Source organism: Amphibalanus amphitrite, unplaced genomic scaffold, assembly GCF_019059575.1.
Source record: "Amphibalanus amphitrite isolate SeventyFive unplaced genomic scaffold, NRLGWU_Aamphi_draft 001358F_arrow, whole genome shotgun sequence".
NCBI lineage: Eukaryota > Metazoa > Arthropoda > Thecostraca > Balanomorpha > Balanidae > Amphibalanus > Amphibalanus amphitrite.
This window is the reverse complement of record NW_024882851.1, coordinates 95331-116625: the sequence shown is the minus strand read 5'-3', so window position 1 is coordinate 116625 and position 21295 is coordinate 95331. Positions and strand designations below refer to the sequence as shown.

Here is a 21295-nt window from a genome sequence, read left to right as displayed (position 1 = left end):
CCGCCCCTGGTGAGGCCCCCGGCGGAGAAGAGAGGCACTGGCGAGGGGTGGGACGGCAGGGGCCGGGGCCGCCCCAGCCCGCGGGCGGCGCGAGCAGTCGGCCGGCCCCATTGACGCCTCCTCAGAGATACAATCTGCTGAGTTTGGAGTGTCCAGGGCGGCCTGGAGGGCCGTGAGCCGCCGGCTCCACCGTGACACAAATCGCAGCGACCACTGACGCCCAACTGTCACGCACGGGTTGCTCGAGAGAAGTCTGCCTGCAAAATGAGTTACATATTTTCGAACGTTTCGACACTTCCTCTTTATAACTGGCTCTTGGGCTACGTAGCGACAAGCAGCGACCGACGTTGAAAAGGACGTAAAATATATAGAAAGTTATGTCGAAAGTACTGTGGCGAAGGCCTAGGTCAAACAGGTCAGGTAGGGTCAAACTTCAGGTAACCAATAGTAATTAAAAGTCAAATTTTCTCGATCTTGTCAATTTTTACCCACAAATTGACTCACAACTCGTGATGTATTAGCATTGCAGCATCACGGGACGGATATTCTGTGGCTTTTCAAATCTCATCTCTTACGTCGGTGCAAACGGCTTATGATTAGGGAGCTATAAAACTAAAGCGGGTGTCGGTCATTCACATTTATAAGTTAAATACGAACAAGCGGCTTGAGGTCTTTCCAGAGTACCTAACTCAGCTTAAATCCCATCGTTAAAAAAAGCACATCATCCACACCAGTTTTTTCTGCAATGAAGGCATTTCATCCATTTAAAATATTCCTTCTTCACAAAGCCTCTGACAGGAAGTGACTCAGAAAATGACTCAGACAGGAAGTGCCGACTTTCCAGCAGAAATAATAACCCAGTTCTCCGCTTTGCGTCACGTTGATTCCGGATGCAGAACAGTTGTTACGCAACACCTCTCTGTAGTGTCCAGTGGGAGCAAAACAATGTCGCAAACCTCTTAGCAACGATAATCAGCAGCATACGCACCAGGCAGCACCACGTCAGCTCCCTGCATGTAAAACTGTAAAGCCAGCAGATCTCCAAACACGTCTGTCTAGCTCCCGGGGACAGCCCGTCCGTCCCGTCCGGTCGACCAGCCCACAAGACATCCGGCCGAGTGGCCAGTCAGTCCCCACCGGCGACCTCGACCGCTCCGCCGCTCTCTCCTGCGCTCGGTGCTCTCTCCTGCACCGACCAGGGTAGCGGCGACCGACCGCGCCGGCAGCGCCCGCTGGTGCTCGCAGCGCTCACAGCGGCGCACAGTCAGTAGGCCGAGTGAGCTGGCTTGGAGAGGGCGGTACTCGAGCTGCCTTGGTAAGAAAGAGGCCAGGGGTGAAGGTGCGTGCATTGTGGGCATCGTAGCCCACCAGCGATCGGTGCTGTAGTCGTGTGTTCATCGGACATGCGAGTGGTGCGTCGGTAGCGGATTTTCTGAGCTAGTGAGTGTGTAAAGTTCAGTGTGCGCGGCGCGGCGTAGTGGTTCGTCGCCATGCCGTTCTTCGGCAAGAAGGAGAATCGCCAAGAGGGCAAGAAGATTCCGTACAAGAGCGGCGAGAAGCTGGCCAAAGAGGACCGACGGCTGACGTCGAGTGCCTCCAATGTCGAGGAGATCTATGATATGAAGGAGGTGCTGGGCACGTGAGTAGCGCCGGGAGGGGAGGGGTGCCGGGAGGGGGAGGGAGGAGAAAGCTGCCACCGCGGCCGGCTGGGAGGAAACAGGCGCGGCTCGAAGCATGACCCATGGAATAGCAGGGGCGTCGTTTTGTATAGGCCTGGTAGGGCCCGAGCCTTACCAATGTTTATTTGGGCCCTACCAATGTTCGCTGAGCCCTACCAATCTTTTGTCACTTATCAGTTGATAAAAAATCAAAATAAACAGATAAGCAAATATTAAATAAGCACATATGCAAGTACATAAATAAGGTTCTAGCCACAGTAGGTGCATGTAGCTGATAATGAGGTTTCACGTGTCTAGGACTCCGGTCCTTAATGGATTTTAAGAGGCTCGAAAACGCAATTGGTTATAGAGGTCCATAACTGCCTCTGAGTCCCGCATACCACGCGACCGCCCCTAATAGACCCCGATCCGTCTCCACACCAGCCGCTGGAGGCCCTACACCGACTTCGGAAGGTGCCGCGGTGCTCCAAAATAGGCCATAGGTATATTGATTTGAGTGGGTGATGCAGCCTGATTCCCCAGGGTTCAACGCCAGGTCATTACCGCATCAGACCCCGAAAACTGAAGCTCGTAACTACGAGGGGCGTTCAAAAAGTTTCGGGCCGAACAATGAAGGAGTTGGAATTTTGGCCTGCAAGGCGGTGTGTTAAATGATGTGTTATTGGGATGTCCACTCACGCAAATTAAGTAAGTGGCCATTTATTAAGTCTCTTCTGTGATTGATTCGGGCTTCTATTCGTAGCATAGTTCGCCGTTTCGGATAGGATGGGCGACGCCCAGAAGAGAGCAGTGATTCGTGTCATAGTAGTTAGTGCAGAAAAGGCACCAAGCGTTAACCCTCGCCCTGGGCATTTTTCATGACACGGCCTGGCAGGGGGAGGAGTCGATGCGACCCCCCTCCGCTCGTCAACTTTCCAAAACAGGGGCACACCATTGATGATGTGCGTCTATTCGATAAACATCGAGGAGAGGCTATAGGGAAGCTGACGTAAAGTGTGCACCTGATCCGCGACCACGCACCTGCGTACATGGGCGGGATGACGAACAGTGAAGCGATGAGCTTCGAGTTGTTGTCGCATCCACTTTTTTCTCTCCGAACCTTGCACACTCTGGTTAGTGGTTGCCACCTCTTCCCCAACATAAGAAAATTAGCAGCGGCAACCTCGCTAACAGCAGGGAGACGAAATCAGCCGTCTTGGACGTGCAGGATGGGTCCAAAACCCACTTGGTTATGGAGGTCTTGAGGGCTCTCGCGAAGCGCTGCGCGAAATGTGTTTGTCTTAACGGTGTTTATTTGAATAAATGAACTTTTTGGTCTAATGAGTCGATGCTGTATCTCTCTGCTCCTTCATGGTCGGGCCCGTAGCTTTCTGAACGCCCCTCGTACTGTCATCCTTTTATTTTGGCAAGCAGGTCTTTCTAACTATCGTTGTGTTTCCAGTCCTCGTTAGTTGTCGAACCCTTCAATTGGCGTGGGTGTTCAAAACCGTTCCTGGCCCCGCAGCCGTCTTTTTTAGTCGGCTTGGGCCCTCAAAGCTGTTCCTGTCCCCTTTCAGCACAGCCGTCCTTTTAAGTCGATGTGGGCCTCTTTCAGAATGGCGTGCATTCCTCCGACACTATTGCCTATATAACTGCACGTTTTGTGCATGGCGTCCGGTGTGGACCCAGATTTCCAAAGTTTTTTTTGTGTGTTTTTTTTTTTTAGATTTCGGTTAGTCTTGTCAATGACCAGGGCGAAAAATAAATGGCCGAAATCCGATGAGAAAGGCAGATTTGGGGGTACCCTACCTTGTAAGCCCCGTCATATATGGCCAGCCGCCGCCTTTGGGCACTACCAATCATTTTCGGAAAACGACACCCCTGTGGAATAGGGTGGGTCGCAAGTGATGGGAGCGGAAAGCGCGCCGTAGAAATTTATAGTCACATTGACCTTGCATGTTAAATCTATGAAAGCTGACGCTTTTGTTTACAATGACATTTCACTTTTCTGATACCCACTTTTTCCGACAATGTGTCTAATGCAGTAACAAATTTCCTTCAACGTGGCACAATGTGTTTCTCTTGTTCAAGTTGCAAAGTTCATCGGCCGTCTGGACGTGCTGACCGCTGTTTTGCGAACTCACCGTCGCTTCGGTTATTGAATTTGTGCACGCGATCGCCTTGAGCGGGCCGTTCACGATCGGAGCGATGTTCCGCGTAAGCCTGCAACAGACGTCTTGCCACTGTCATTGCATGCAATTTGAAGTGCATCGCCTCACGCTCTTTCCACTGTAGGAATATCCTTTCGCTGGACTTCTGACCTTGAAACGCGCACATGTTGTTTATGGCATGTGTTGGTTGATTAATGTCGAGATGAATATAACCTGGGAGATCAATAATTTCTCCCCAAAGTTTATTTGAGTTATGATGCACGGATCGCTGCTCCACTGCTTTTTTAGTTCTTGTTTCTGCGCTGTTACAGCGCTGTTCCGGTCCACAATTCTGCCAGTGTCTCATTGGTTTCAGTACTGTTTCAGCCACCATTTCACCTCCCGAACTGTCATCTATATTTGGTGCAGTCGCTCGTTTGGAGACGGCTCATCTGTCATCTCAGGCCTGTCACTGGACATAAAGGTCCAGGAACATCGGGCTGACACAGCGCTGACACGTTTTCGGTCGGCTGTAACTTGTGGAGATCAGCGGCGTAGAGCAAAGATCGCCGGCGAGCAGAGCAAAGATCGCCGGCGAGTAAAGATCGCTGGGCACTGGGCAGTAAAGGTAACCAAATTTATAGTGACGTTATGTTCAATTTTTCATTCAGTATGCCCGTATCAGTATGAAATGGGCTGCGTTGCATTCACCACTGCCCTGTCCCGTGGGAGAGCATGTGCGGCTAGGGTGGATCTCATTTCCAGTAGCGATGATTGACGGCAGTGAACTGCGGAAAAAGAGTAGGTACCGATATGTGGTAGTTACATCGGCGGCGGCCCGTTTGGGTAGGTTATGACGATGGATCGTCAACTTTCGAGCTTCATTTGGTCGTATTTTGGTTTCATTTAGTTGAGCAATAGCTTTGTTGACCGTTTCCCTAAACAGCTACATAAAACTCCACCGGTAATAACTTGCACGGTCATTCCCAGTGGTGTTGGAGCGACTTTCATGTGTGTTTGTGTGTGTGTGGGGGGGGGGGGGGGCATGGGGCTTGGTCATTGGTCATCAAGTCCGACCCTATACGTCATCTGGACAATGCCTGGCAATGTAGACACGTGCTTTGGGTCATTCTGTCAACACTAAGGAAATTTCCCAATTCCCATCGAATGGTGCTGAGGATGTTGTAAGCGATTATTATGGTGCCGAGTGATTTCGGTCACGTATTTTCTACTCTCATGTGTCTGTCGTTCAAGTTCTAAGGCGATCTAGCACGCCCTGAATCTGGGCCTAGCTTTGTCTGGGGCGTCGGTGCGCCTGCGCAGCTTCCATAAAAATGACATCCTCAGTAATTTCAATTTTCAACTGTTATCCTTGTAGCATGTGACACCCCTACCGCAAACATGGGCTTCTGTCATGACTTTACCGATGATCCGACACATAAAGCCCACAGCTAGCTGGGATTTCCCTCACGCTCTGAGTGAGCCGGCCTTTTTCAGACGCTATGCCTTTTTTACGTCTTATTACCCTGTCTGGATGTATATTGCAGACGTTGGGCATACCTTTTCGGTACCTTACAAAGCTTGCATGAAAGAAGAGAAGAAGGGCATTCAGGGTTCTAAATTCGCCTTTCTCCAATGTTAGTTTCTTTTAACGACTGGTTTTTCTTCTGTCTATATACTCGATAATCTAATCCCTGTTTATCATGTAGGTATTCACATTTATGCCGGTATTTTGGCTCCATGTATCTAACACATCCTTGCCCTCGTTTCGGATGTATGATGCTCAAATTCCTTGAGTTGTTTATCTAATCACACAGCCACTAGTTTTGCAAGTTTACTGGCCTCACCGAACCGGGCCGCATGGTATTTCGCTATCGCTACGCCAGCTCCAGTTTGTGTGATGGAATTCATTCGGCATGCCAATCGTGTTGCTGTTTATCTTTGCTGTGGTCCAGAAGCACAACTACAAATTCAAAGTAACTTGAGCGTGCAGTAAGTTAGTGACTCTTGACCTTCTGAAGGGCGTCTGTTTGACGTCATCGTCATCGTGCGTGGCATTGAGAAGTGCTCGTTATTATAATTATAGTTACATAAAATACATAGGCATTATAATAATGTATTATAACATACAAACTGAAACAGTAAATATTGAAATCTAGAAAAAGAAATTGTTTTACCTTCAGAACTAGCAGTTTGTCTGTAGTTAAATCGATGTCCGATTGCGAGCTCTCAGGTAGCTCAGGTCTGATTAGAAGTGTCTGATTAAATAAGTCTGGTCTGGTGATGGGGTGCTTTTATGGGCGTCTCGTTGACGGGTACGGCACAGCGCGGACCTTGTAGGTTATCGTGGCTGTCACTGTCCCCCGGCATATTCCTTTGTCCTGTGTCATTCCCATCCGTGACACGTTATGCATCTTCATGGAGGAAGTGCGAGACAGCCCCGGTCACGCGACAGGGGGTGATTTGGCGTTGGTGGGCTTCATCTTGTAATGCTCTTCTTTATCGAATTGGTATATAGCTTTTACCATGTCTCGTTTCTGACCAGAGTATTGTGACTATGTGCGAGGAGTTGACCATTATTTTTTTCGACTTAATTTGTCTGCTTTGGTTCGTTATGTCGTTCGGGAACAATTTTGCTGTCTTTTTGTAATGTCTTTACTTCCATCCAGGTCGTATTGTCAGAGGTTTTTAATGGTTTTCTAGCTGATAAGGCCTCTTGGGAATTATAGTACCTATATGAAAGACAGAATAACGCCTTGCATACATAAATGCTTACAGCCTGTAGTCAGTTAGATTCATTTCGTGGTATTTGGATCACTTGGGTGATTCCTCCTATGTTTTAGGGCCTTGGATGATTCGACATTGAGAAAATGCGCATGTATTTTATTGGCACTTCGCCTGATGAAATATATTTTTGTAGAAACCTCTGCAGTTATAAAACATCACTGCATACCTGTAACATAACAGATGTTACGTTTATGGTTCTGTTTGTTCTATTTTGAATCGTAGAGCTGTGAATAATGGGCCACATTTTCCAATCAGATAGCCTTCGTAAATTTAGCTGCTCGCATATCGAGATATCTGATCTATGAACATTGACCGGTTCAGATTACCCAGAAAATTGAGTTTTCAACGGGCCATGCCTATAATTATCTTGGAGCCATCACCTTTACGCGTTGCGTGTTTTTGTTGTCCTGAGTTATGCGACAGTGCCCGCCTTTCAATTACTAACGATAATTACCCGTTCTGGGCCAAGGCCTTCTTTGAATGCCGGCTACACTACCGGCCATAATTCTCACACATGACCTTATCGCAGCCACAAGTGGGCCTTTCATGGCTAATTAGATTGTGCGCCGTCGATTTGTGTTGTATTTTGTGGCCGAAGCCCCGGGCCGCCGGCTACGCCCCTATCATCGCGCGCCACACCGACCCCCCCCCCCTCCCCTGGGGGTTATCACTGCCCGATAGCGCTCCTATCTACATCGGGGCCCGCACGGGTATCTGTCTACATACAGCCCAAAGTTCGCAGTGACGTCAGAACTTTACCCACAACGTCAGTTTCTGAGTGGTTTGTGTGACGAACGGTGTATTTACATACACAAGAGTTGGAGAGTCAAAACATTAGCGCGGCTGTGGGTCGTCAGATAAACAGATGCTCAGTGGCGGCGCCACGAATTTTTACCAGTGGGGGCAAGCTTGAGGTGACCCGACTGTTGTCGGATACGCCAATCTGCAAAATCCATGAGCACCTTGCCCCTAGATGTTGCCATTCAAAATTATTATGGTTCTCATGTGACCTCGAAATTTATAGATCCGGGAACAGGGGGGGCAGCGGGGGCGCTTGCCCCCCCCCCACTTGGGAGCCGAGGGGGCGGCGCCCCCTCAACATTGAGGCAGCGAGAAATGATATTTCCTCCCTTTTCCGGACTTCTTTCCTTCTCGTTTCCTTTATACATCTTAACATCAACACACGGCATGTTCCTTGCCATCTGAATGGTTTCTGCTGATACAGTATCGATTTAACAACATTTGCTGTTGTCATCCCGCTTTGATTTGGGCATGACCTTGGCCATAAGTTTGGCAGGCCAGATTTTATACTGGACCATTTTGAGTCAACTTTGAGATTAAATACATACCTAACGTACAACGGTGGTAAAATCGTTGCTATAGTTATAACCCAGTTCCGGGTGTGAGGGAGGGGCGTGGGGCAATGAGTGCACTGACGTGGCGGCCTCGGAGGACCGGTATGGGATTAAAGCTCAGCGACACCAAGGGCTTGTGTGGTGCCTTCGGTTTTCGGTAGCACCCTCAGAATCACCGGCCTAGGGCCCTCAGAGCCTCCGGTAAGGGGCCTTTAGAGGCACCGGTGTGGGGCTGTCATGCAGGTGCCGGTGTGGGCGCTCAGAGGTGCAGTATATAGATTCTCTCAGAGGCGCCGATGAGGGTCCTTACAGGCGTTGATGTAGGCCCTCATAGACGCTGGTGTGGAGCCGTTACAGACGGGTGTGGGGCCTTTAGAGCTGCTGACGCGAACTCTCTACAAGCCGGCAGGGGTATCAGTGACCAGCAAGGGGTCCTTAGGCCGGCAGAAGAAGTCCTGTGGGGTCCTTAGAGACCAGCATGGTACTGTCAGACGCCGGTGGGGCCCTCAGAGTCACCGGTGTGGGGCCCTCAAAAGTCACCAGTGGGTGGCCTTTAGATGCGCAGGTGTTGGTTGGGTCCTCAGAGCCGCCGATATAGGGCTTTAATAGGCAATGGTCATGTAGGCACTCAGAGTTGGGGGTGTGAAACCCTCAGAGACACCGGTGTGGGCCCTCATAGGCGCCGACGAGGGCCCCACAGTTGCCGTTATGGGGCATCAGAAAAATAAGTGTGGGACCATCACAGGCGGGAAATGCCCCTAGAACTGGCCTCTCATAAGCCAGTAAGACCTCTCAGAGGCCAGTAACGGGCCTTTGGAGACCACCGAGGTGCCCTTAAAAGCCGCAGGAGGCCCTCAGAAGCTGGCGTGGGACCCTTATGGAGATCTTAGTGTGGTTATTTAGGGCCCATGAGGCGATCTAACGAGCTCCATGGGCCCTTCTGAGTAGTAATATGGCCATCGTTAACCTTCAGCGGTCAAATGGCGCCGCAGGGCCCCTCGGACCCGAGGGTCCCTTTGAACCCGATGGGGGGGGGGGGGTACGTGTCCCCCTAGACCCCTAGCTATGCCACTGTTTCATATGCATCATGTCAGGTATTTTAGGCTCGCGGTTCTGCGACACCTGAGCGAATGTCATTTCAGCGAACGACATTTGAGCGAAACATTTTCAGCGATTATCAATTTAAGCGATTGGCTTTTTCAGCGATTGTCAAGTCGGCGAATTCAGTCACAGCGATTATCAACTTAAGCGAGGACCAGAATCAGCGAAACCAGATTGAGCGAATATATGGTGGTCAGTGAGAGACCAATTGAGCGATGCAGTTACAGCGAATGACCGAACGCGACGAAAGTCAATCATTTGCTACTTTTCGGAAATTATTGCACCTCTTTACGCATCATTTGAATTTTGAAGACACATATGTACATCGGACGACCAACAAGGGGTGCATGGGAGGGAAAGGAGGAAAATTTGAATTGAAAATGTGGAACGTGAGAGATAGGGCGACGGAAGGAATGCCAAGGACCAATAATAAACTTAGAGAGATGGCACAGGAGAATCCAGTCTATGTTTCAGGGACCTCACCCAAATATCTGGACATTCGTACGGTGCTTGGGGCAAGAACAAATTATACAACGTGGGGAACTGATCCAAATTCAAGCGGGGCAATTTCGCGAAAAAAGCAAAAGCAATATTGATCTCTGAACAAATGTTTGGTCACCATTATTGACAAAGAGCAGGGTGGGGTGGGGGGGGGGGGTCCGTTGGAAATTTTGACAAATTTGGAGCTCCATTAAATTTGGAGCTCAATGTCTGACCTTTGAACGCGCGACATCCGCCATCCAGTTCCGGATAACCATTAGAAATTCCGGAAACATTCGTACGGATACGCTCGCAAAAGAAAAAAATCCACCGTTACAGGACGATGAAATGTTTCGCTGAACTGACAGTCGCTCAAATTGTAGTCGACGAAATAGATGTCGCTGAAACATAGCTTTCGCTAAAATTGATAATCGCTATGTTTGATAATCGATGAACTTGATAATCGCTGAATTGCCATTCGCTGAAAATGGTTCGCTCAAATGACGTTCGCTCAAATGACACTCGCTTAAGTCGCTCGCACCGTAGGCTCGCCCCCCAACTTTAAAATCGTTCCCGGGCCCCTGCCTCGAATGACCTTTGGTTGACTTTGACACATGAAAAGACTTTTGTGATGATTTCGTAGCCGCTGATCACGATTCTGGCATCCATTTTGCTCGAAGCATTCATTTAAGAGCCTCAGGATGGGAAAACATTCTTAATTACTAGATGCCGGCAGCGCTCTTGCGTTGCCTTGGGCCAGAATTGGATGAACGGAACTGAGGGCACACACCGGGCAAAACCACCGAAACCCAGACTGAGCTCGGACTGAACCTGAAACCAACCGAAACATCCCAAAAATGCTTAAAAGCACGTGAGGTTGGTGTGGATATCTACAGGGTGTCCCATAAGTTCGTTTTCACCTAAATTTTACGTTGATAGGCTCTCTTGCTTAAAGGCACGCTGAAATTGGTTCGTAACTGAGCTTACGTGGTTGCCATGGCTGGTAGCAATATGCTCCACAGTAAATAATTTCTGTAGACAAAATAGCTTTTCCTAGAGAGCCCGCTTCCTACAGAGACGGCTAACGGCGCAACATAGAGGTCTCCGATACGGGTACGTCTTAGTATTTAGTCAGCACGTGACCATTCTCGACGATTAAGGGTGATTGAGGCCTACCAGTCTGTAGCCAATGTCCATCGCTAACTGGACGCACAGCCAGCAAGTGACGGCGATGATTTGTCGGGAGTCAATCACGGTGAATGAACATGAGTAGGAGAATGAGTGGGAATAGGAGATATGCGACAGACGGTCCGAGAACGAACGTTTTGCTGATGCACTTGATACGGGGACCGTCAAAAACAGGCGTACTATAACCGCTTATCATGAATGTTGCACTGCTCTTCTGTTCCCTTTTCAACATCAGCCAAATTTTGTGGGGGCAAAAACATAGTCTTGCCCCCACGGCCTCCTGCCAGTGGGGGCAGTCTGCCCCCACTGCCCCCACGGTGGCGCCGCCCTTGCAGATGCTGTCAAACTGACTGTAGGAACGGTTATTTAGAAAGGGGTCGAAACTCGAAAATGTTGGCTTGGTGGGATACCAAAAAATATATGTTTGAAACGGGATGAATTATGCGGTGACGTAAGGTTTGGTGTCGTTAAAAATAATTGTGATGCTGTCTGTCTGCTTTTAGTGTTTTTTTTGCCACACCAAACGAATTTTTCATAAAGGGAATACGTTTTATTGAGTAACATTTACCCCAATCAAAATTGCTTTTTTAGTTGTTTGAAGACATATTTCGTTCATGAATTGATGTCGGAATATGAGGATCCACAGGGGCGAATTTTCAAATGCATGTAATATATATGTAGTTTTGTTATGAATGCAAAGGAAGCAATGCGTTATGGTCATCAATGATGGATGAATGTTTATGAGGTTGGTATTGTTTTCTTGTACACGTTGTAAGTAAGCTTGCATTTTGGTTTGTTACCACGCTAAAAACTTGATTTTTTTTAAACAAGCCTCAGTTTGGCTTTAAATACAATTAATTTGGCAATGACTATCTTCTGTGACATCATCGACATTCACCTCTAATGACATTTGCCCTAATTCCTAATTTATTGCACTTTTGAAACATAGTGAACGCTGAACATTTCTAGAAAGTGGAGAACTGTTAGCGTGTTGATGATAAATGCTGGGGAAGATGGGACATCTAGTTAAGTGGATCCGACTGGTTAATTGAGGTTGACTTCTCTGATTAAGGCTGCCGACATTGTTGTAATCAGATAAATGCAATTAACCCTGGGTTAATGGGCTGGAAGGGATCTCGCTCTAATTTGGAGCTATATCTGATAAATGGAGGCCATTCATCCAGTGGTTTGCTATGTGCACCTTCTGCCTGTTGCCACTCATACATTTTATTGGATAGTTAAGGCTAACATTTTTGCTAGAATCAAGAAATGAGAGGAATTGAATTAGCGCGGCATCCTACTGTTTTCTACTGAAAGTAAAACACAACAGATTTGATTCGAAGCGCGATAGGTGTAATATGTGGCTCAGCACCAACCCACGTCCATTTAGGACGCAGGGGCGGTTCGCCTGTTGTATCCTCAGGAGAGCTACAGCTTCCCTGCCGTGCCTGAGCCTCCATACACGCTCACCGGGGCCGATCGTCCAGCCACTGTCCCCATCCCCTCCCACGCGGACAGGACAGCAGTAACCTGTCCCCGCGGGTGTGTCCGCCACCGGACACGGCGACCCGCCGGCCCTGACCGCGCGCCGGCGCGTGCCCACGGCTGCAGAAAAATGGCGCCAACGGTGGCACGAGAATCTCGCGCGCAGAGACGACAACTAATCGGTGTCTTCTCCTTTTCAGCGGCGCCTTCTCTCAGGTCAAGGTCGCTGAGAAGCGGAGTGAGCCCGGCAAGCTGTTCGCCATCAAAATCATCGACAAAAAGGCGCTGAAAGGCAAGGAGGACTCCCTAGATAATGAAGTCAAAGTATTGCGAAGGTGAGTGCGGAATGCATTGGGATTTACTAAATGCTCGACTGTCGGGCCGGTGTTGAGACACTGCAGCTATAATCGTTTTCAATATCCTAAACATTCAATGTGTGTTCGTAAAAGCTATTTTAAGGCCATCTCTTTCTCTCTGTCATTATTTTGGAATTGTGCGTGGTGAGGCTAGTAAATACCCGGTAACTACATGAAATGTTAGCCATATAGTACCTAAGCTAAGCCATATAGTAACCATTCATATAGGTGCGTGCACTGTTCCCTTAAGCACCCATTCAACCTTTCGGACCATTTTTTTATAGAAAATATCACAACAGTTGACACAGCTGTTGCACGGGCAAAATTAGGGGGACCGGGCGATTTGCTGAGCGGTTTTATCTTCGACGCAGACAAAGTATAGGCGCCGTCCCAAAGCGCTGACCTTTCCATTTCTGTAGGAGACATGACATCACTCTATTAATATGGAGATGAGGCTGAGCAGCTCCGCATTAATATGGAACACTTCGCTGGTCTGTTTATATTGCCGCTCGCCCACAAACTTTCGAATCGCGCCCAAACAATTCCCGTGCCCTTCGATAACCACGCCTGCAAATCACTTGCGACCGTTTTTTTTTTTTTTTTTGTATAATGTGCTGCACGCACTATACTTGCAATGTCATATTTTTTTTGTTATTCTTTTCCTTGATATTTGCTTGGTCAAGTCAATATTTTGATTTCTTTTATATTGCTTTTTAATTTGTGTCACTGAGATATGTTCGTAAATATTCAAGAGCATTTCTCTTTTTTTTTTGCTACTGTACTTGCATTGCTAGATGATTGATTTATCTGATATCTAAAGAAATTGAGGATCTATATTTTTATGCCTGAAATCCATTATGTAATTTTGGCAATGCTATTTATTCACGAAGAGCGCCAGGTTATGATGTTTGGTGGACGACTCATCTTTAATTCATTGTTGACATCACACCAAACATTGCTTTTTATAGTTGGAACAAATGCGTTTTGCAATTGATCGACACTTACAGATACTACATAATGAATGTGTTCTGCTCTGGGATTAATTACGTGATGGAACTTTGCCATGAAAATTGATAAAACCGTTTCATTAACAAATGCCTTGGTCTTCAAAGACATGCAATGCTTCTTAGGGAGCAGATACTTAGTTTAGCAGAGATCGACCTAACCACACACAATCATTTCACATATAGCTGCTTTCAATCAGCATTTGGGTCTGCAATGAAAATGTCGTTCAAAGGAATCACTGACTAAAGATGGGTAGTCTAATCTAACATGTTTCTTGTTTTCTTTCAGGCTTCGTCACCCCAACATAGTCAACCTACTAGAGACATATGAAGACAAACACAAAGTGTATCTAGTCATGGAAATGTAAGTACCGACTATATTCACCGCTTTTCTCGCACGACTTTTTCTCTTTTCGCCCACGAGGCACGCTCCCCTAGTATCCCAATATAGGACTATGCCGCATTCTCCTGGCTTCTGCGGCCTTCAGGTCCACCGTTGTCGTCATAGGGGATTCAGCGAGTCCAGGGGGCGATACTGACGCCGATGGTCAATGCCCTGTGTTTTCATCAGCCCGCGTGTGCGTCAATAATGACGCACGTTGGGCACCCCCGGGCTCGGTGACACGGGGGACGGTGACTGGATGAATCTGGTGACGGCCAGTGACAAGCCGACCTATAGGTGTCCCTGTATACGGACTGGGTTGGCTTATGTTACGGAAATATGTTATTAGTTCAAGGGAGCGTGAGATAAAGGTATAGAGTTACGGGAGTTTGCAAACGCCCATGTGGTGTTTTTGTTAACCCGCGCGGGGCTGGGGTCTCCAGCCGAACGCGCGGGGCTGGGGGGGGGGGTAAATTTTACCCCCCTGTTATCTCCCGAACGAATGGTCCGATTTGGAAAATTCAAACGCCAATCGAAAGATCTCATCACGAACAACTAAAAACATGTACTTAATTTTAAGTTTGAGGTCAAGGTCAAGGTCAGGTCAAGGGTACAAATTGCAAGTTCCTACAGTATCGGCCTTGCTCCGTAGTTGCCGAAGAATGGAGTCATGGACTGAGACTGATCGCCCAAAACGTGTTCTTAGGCTACCAAGACAATATTCGTTGCATACAATATCATTCAGAGGTCAAGGTCAAGGTCAGGTCAGGTCAGATCAGGTCACCAAAAACAAAATATAGAAAAGGGCATGTGTGACACATGTTTTATGGGTCATTTTACTCATCGAATTCAATGGGCACACTCAATAAGTGATATGAACCACCTCTGGATGAATTTCAGGTCGAGGTCAGGTCAAGGTCAGGTCAAGTGAGGTCAAATTTTGAAGTTGGTTGTTAAGGCCTAAAAAGGTGTCTATCTGATGCAGTTTTTCACGGCAAATCGAATGGTGCTATTTTTGTTTCCGTACGAGGTCTAGAACTTCCAAAAAGTTCATTTTTCAAAATTTTTGTGTGTCGTGACGTCATAAAATTTTGAATAACTCCCACATTTTTGAACCGATTCTTCTAAAACTTGGTATGTAGGTGCACATAGACCACTTCTCTGACATATATTCCGGTTTTTCGATACACTCAAAATTTTGGATTTTATAATTATTTTCCAAAAAGTCAGTTTTTTGAAAAAAATTGGGTCAAAATTCAAAATTTTCAAAAAACCGAGATAACCATTTGATAGACAAAGTAGAATTACGTATATCCTTTTTTTTTGTTACGTCTTGATTCCTTTAAAAATGAAGATGTTAGCGGCGTTTGAACTTTTGCCGTTTTTGAGGCGAAAATGGCGAACATGACGTCACTAAAACGTCAATTTCTCAAAAGTTTTCCGACGGATTTCGCTCAAATTTTCAGGGAACGTGTCAAATTGATGTAAAGAAAAGGTACTGAAAGTTTGGCGATATTGCAAAAATTCGCGAGGGGGATAAAATTTACCCCCCAGCCCCGCGCGGGTTAAGTAAGATTATGGGGCTTCCAAGCTTTGCCACTCGTTACTCACTCCCGTAGGTTATGAAGTGAAGGTGTCACTTTGATAATAATTTATTTTGCATTACTGTATTAAATGAAATTAGAATCCTATTGAACGTGTGCCAGACATGTGAAGACTTCATTCTTGTTTGCCTTTGTTGCTGCAATGCTTTATATTTAATTGGTAAAGCTTAAGTTAATTTATATAATACACACTTGTCCTGTATAGGTATCCATGATATGGTTGAAACATTTTAACCTAACAACAATTGATTAAACAATCTCATTATATACCTATTATACATTACATTACCCGTTATTATACATTATAATTATGTCTGCGGTGGTAAGAAAAGCCCAGCTACTTAGCTGACGAAAAAAGGCCTAACCCAATGCTAACCACCAGACTTGTGAGACATTGATGCACAATGCGCATTCTGACAATGAAAAAATATATATTTTTCGCCTTTTAAGGCTACCACGCAACTTATATTGCTCGCACATCCGGTCGGCGGGCAGCTTCTTCCTTCAGACGATACGCAGAAACAAAACCACGAAAGGCAGGAAAACTTGGATAGATGCGCAATACACAAAACCATGTGTCTCCAACAGGGAAATCCGCAGTATTTATCGCTCCGACCTGCGGCGTGCGGGAGCGTTCTCATGTGTCGGTGAAGCACACATTCCACGCCGCGGGTCGGTTTTATGACACAGCCGCGGCCTCCAGTGAAAGTGAGGCCGGCCCGATCGCCGCTGGCGACGAGCCGGAACCTCAGCGCCGTCAGTATCAGTATCAGTATCATGTATTCAACAGCATCCTCATTGTATATAAGGCTTTTCATGAGTCACGTCAAAGGTAAAAGATAAAAGGTGAGTAAAAGACAAAAGAAACATTCATACAGTGACAAGATAAACACATGCGCAGTTACACATCACACGTTCATTTGTCACTGAGTGTGGACCTCAGTGCGCGCTTAAAACCGGCCATGGTCACAGCTCCCCTCACTTCGCGCGGTAAGTTGTTATATTTTCGGGCACCTACGTTCGAAATGCGCCTTTCGCCCGCTTGGCTGGTCGAAATCCATGATTCTATGGGCCAGGTCTCCTGGCACGTGGCGTGGCACTCCACAGTGACCAGTGTTGCCGTAACGACTATCGTTGAATGAAGTCAGCCGCGGCCCGCGCCCATTGCCCCTCTCGATGTCGCCTTGGAGCCCCGTCAATGCCGCGCGGGAGAGTCGCAGTACCGATGACGTCACGCAAAGCACCGGTGACGTCACCGATTGCGTGGGCTGGTCGTAGGCTGTTTTTGCTGTTCGCAGATAGGTACTGCGAGTGGTTGGCGCCGTAGCCCAGCGCATACGATCAGCTCTTGCAGCCGGTGTTTTCACCTTCCGAATGATTGAGAATATGGCGGAACGTCGGCTCATTTCGGCCGGCGCCCTGCCAGGCGACTGATCAGCGGACGTTGTTTTTGTGCGGCGTCTGACGCCGACGAGTCTCTCCGACGAACCCCGTCGGCGACGACGGCGGCACGTTTTCAATATCGGAGCGGCACCGCATAAGTCGGCGGCGGAGCGTCGTCGCCGCCGACGAGGACGTCGCGTTGTGACGTCTAGTCACGTGCCGCGCCGGTATTTCGCTCCGCGACGCGCCGTTGAACGGGCGACGGATCGAGCGTCGCAATCGACAGCGACACGGCCCAAACGACGCGACGATCCGGGCTTCCGGGGGAGATAGAAGCAGTCGGAGACTTGGAGAGGGAGTACTAGTAGAGCTTAGCTGCAAGCTAGCAAGGTGAAAGAGCCACCTTACGAACGGTGACGCTAGTCGTTAGTATCGTGGCCAGCCCGTATCGTTCCCGCTCGCAGCCCGTACAACTCGTATTGATGGTTATTACGCTGATTGGAGGCATGTTTCTGCACGGACAGCTGATCTGATCGTGTGTTCCGGATTAATCCCATGCTGCCGGTGTCGCTACTGCCGGTGCCGCCGTCTCCGTCACCACAATAATCACCGTTTAATGATGCCATTCATTACGGTCTCTGTCAGTTGCTACTGCTGCATCGGCTGACCGTATCTGGATATCACGCGGCGTCACGTGACCTTGGGGTCACCGGTCACCTGACATCCTTGCTGGTACTCGCGCCGCCATTTTCTGTCCATTACCACCTGCACGTCCCCCCTCCCCTCGGCCCCGGGAAGCGTTACGCCTCACCCATGGCGACCACCACATGGGGTCCGTTTTCCGCGCCGTTGCCGGGTCGCCGGTGTTTACCTGCGCCATTGTTGTCTCAGTGCCGCGCCGGGACCGCCGAAGTGGACCAAGGTCGTGGCCATGCCCGACCGGTGAGGGCCAACGAGCACGCGGACCCTGTCTCCGCGTCGGCCGCCCGCCCGGCCGGCTGATCGGGTACCAAGCCGAACAGCGAGCGACCGGGCCAGGAAATTGGAACGGGCCGAGACATAAATGTGTCAACATGCCGTAGTATTTCATCCAAAGTTAAATTTATTGCATGCAAAACATGATTTAGGTGGTCTGTATTGCCGTGAAATCTTTAGCCCCAATAGGTACTGTTGATTTGGGCATCGAAGCTGCGGAATGCATATTTGCGTTGCGGTTCGATGCAGCATCCCTTGATGCATCATAACAATTAATAATCATTACGATTTGAATAATAAGTCAAGCTGTAACATTAGCTCTGGCCAGGCCGAACTGAACTTTTCCTTGGCCTATTTATCCATCGGCTCCATTTTGTGAGAATCCCTGAAATTAGTCACCGCTGGTCTGCGGCGCTTCAAACCTCCCATCAGTCCGTTGCGTCACGCTTCATAACAGACTGGCGCATGCCTCCCAGCTGTGGCCTATGGAAATGGAGAGTGAATCGACCTCCAGCGGTCGTCCCGCCGCCGGCCGACCGCCGCGGCCGGCCGCTGGCCGCTTTCTCCCGTGATTTTCTCCCCGACTCCAATGACGCAGACATGTGGGCCGATTGGGGATGGAGGGGGGGGGGGGGGAATCAGCTGACTGGTCTCAGGGGAGGCGTGGTGAATACGTGGCTCGCTGGAACATGATCTGCGCCGCATGGAGGGAGCTTACGTCAACCTTCACTGGGAGCTCGGTGATTGGCACAGGTGAAGGACAAGGGGCAGAGTAGGCTGAAAAGTTGCGCATCGGGGTGGAGTTAGCTTTACATCAGGCCGAAAGGTCTTCATCCGAACGCGATGAAGTAGAAGTCGCTACAATAGTTAGATAAGAAAACCACAGTATTCTTGAAATTTTTCACATTGGTCGCATTTCTATTTATCTCCTTTTCAAATACGTTATATTCCTTTTCCATGCATCTTATATTTACTCAACAAGCATTTTTCCATTAGCAATTCAATTCAGGTCAGCATCGACCCGACTCCGAATTCCGTAGAACCCATGGAGTCAAATACTGTAATTCAAATGGACTGCACTCTGCCGCTTCGCTGCTGCCAGCTCCAAGAGACTCGCCATTAAGGCTAATTACATACGCTGCAGGCCACCGCGGCTTTCATGTAGCTTTTGAAACTGCTTTCCTAATAAGTGGACTCAGCAGAGTTAACCCGAAGTCGTTTGTCCATCTGCTTTTCTGCTCGTTGGCGTAGCCTGCACCGTGCTGCGGGGTGAATTGTTTGAATTTAAGGCGAATGGTATGGATTGAGCTTACGACAAACCATTAGGTAATCAGTCTCAATTGAGCTTGCAGCTGGTTTCAGTATTTTGGTATCGATTCTAATCGCTAGAGATTCCTTAAGACGCACAATAAAGCAGTAAACCTATTAGATATGCTGCTCAGACAGCATATTTCTCTGAAGGACACCTCTGGATGGCTATTACACGCTGTTTCGCTGTTAGGGGCTTGTTACAATACTGAACCGTCCGATAAGCTGTCAAACTGTCAGGTTTACCGGGGCGGTTGTCAGAATCTACCATGAGATAAGTGCGCATCAGATCCCAGAAAAGCTATCACGCGAGAGATGCCGGTGAACAGTTACAAACATAATGAAACTATAATGCGTCAGTATAGGTAAAAGAAGTTGGGATGTATTGAGTTTTAAGACGGTATTGCAGCGGTTTTTTAGTCAGTGGAGTCCTGAGCACTTCTTTGCAGCTGTGCTTGACCATGCATCCCTGCGTGTGTGGTCGATCTTTGTTGTCTTGATGCCAAGGCCTGTGTTTGAACAGTGCCTGTGGCTAGACCTGTGTTTCCACCAGAGCCATTCCTGCAGCATCTATCCCAGTATCCGTGGTCTCCTGTGCAGCACCTATACCTATATCGTCAGTGCCTGATAGCCATGTCTCCACCTGCACCTGATTGCGCCGTGCCTATTGTTCCTGCAATAGCGGCGCCTGTTGTTCCTGATAGCGGCGCCTGCGGCTGCAGCCTGTACCCGCCAGCCCTGCCTGCTGTTCCTGATAGCAGTCTCTGCTGCTGTACCTGATAGCCATGTTTCCACCTGGTCCTGATAACCGTACCTGCCGCTACCCCGGTGCGCCGGCACTCACTAATGACCGGCGCCGCTACCAGCCCCCGCTGGGTGGCCGACAATCCGAGCCGACGCTAATGACACGGGCCGGCGACACCGGCTGTTTTCACCATGCACGGGTAATGGCTCGCACCGGCTGCCCAGATAGAACCCGCCGCGCAACACTCCGCGAGATAACGCGGCGGCGTAACTAGCCGCGTATCTGACAGCTATCGACACGCCTGAGTTACGGCGCTGCTCTGGTGTCAACTTTTTGGCCCCGTGCGGCATGATTTCTGGACGGGATCAACGTGACTTGGCCGACTTCAAGGGATGGATGTTGCATGTATGTACGGGTATGCTTGTTGACATAATGTCATAGTGAATCGGCCTTTCAAACATATTAGAAGACTGTTCGCATGATATTCGTAATCGTGAAGTCAGATTTTTACCTTTTTTATCTGGGATACACCTTGCCAGTGAGTGCTCTCAGCTCGGGAAGGGGACCTGCTTTTTATCAAAAAGCTGTATCATTTCACATTCATGGTCTGGGACTTTGTGCCTGGGAAGATGTGTCCGCCTTTGATACTTATTCGCTGTCTGTAGTTTTCTGAATGCAAACAAAGCTGGCTTGTGCGCCACATAGGTCATTATCGTAAATCACTTCTGACGTTTGATACATGTTCCCAAAACACTGACGAAAGCACGCAGAACACATGACACGGCTCAGAACCGCATCCAAATACCGTGCGCTACACTAACCGTTCGGTAATGGTTGCTGTGTCGGATCGCGTGCCCATTGCTCATGGTTAATGGTCCATTAACAGTGCCGACAACTTGGTTAAGCGGTCCACAATATGCCCCGAAATGCTGCTTCAATACTCATGCTTACGTCACAACGCGTCAAATGACGTCATATACATAATGCAATGCTTCTGTATTTTGCTGTCATTTTTGGTGTCAGGAATGCCGCTGTGGATGTTGAACTGAGGCTGTGGCAAGTATGTAATTGTAGAGACATTTGAGTTTGCGCACTTACTGGAAACTGAGCAATGCTGCGTTATATAAGTCGCCCGTTTCTTGAAACTAACAACATTGTTCGCGTGCAGGCTTGAGGACGACGTCTGTAGTTCTACACAGATTCGCTCTTATTCATGTTAAGTACGCACTCCGTGTGCAATGTTGACTCACGTTATCAGAGTTGTTACGAGTAACACCATGCTATGAAAATTATCGATTTCTTGTTACAACACTGAAAACAAATCTACTCGTATA

The 21295-nt window shown here is 48.4% G+C and overlaps 1 protein-coding gene across 1 annotated transcript in view; it reads left to right on the top strand.

Annotated features, from left to right (window-relative positions):
• The first annotated feature begins 1099 nt into the window (after positions 1–1099).
• LOC122372412 (calcium/calmodulin-dependent protein kinase type 1-like) overlaps positions 1100–21295 on the top strand; it is a 71584-nt gene continuing 51388 nt past the window's right edge. The window contains exons 1-3 of the mRNA XM_043349564.1: positions 1100–1639; positions 12405–12539; positions 13854–13928. Coding sequence (XP_043205499.1) covers positions 1491–1639; positions 12405–12539; positions 13854–13928 — 359 coding nt within the window. The 5' untranslated portion in view covers positions 1100–1490. The remainder of the gene's footprint in view (positions 1640–12404; positions 12540–13853; positions 13929–21295) is intronic.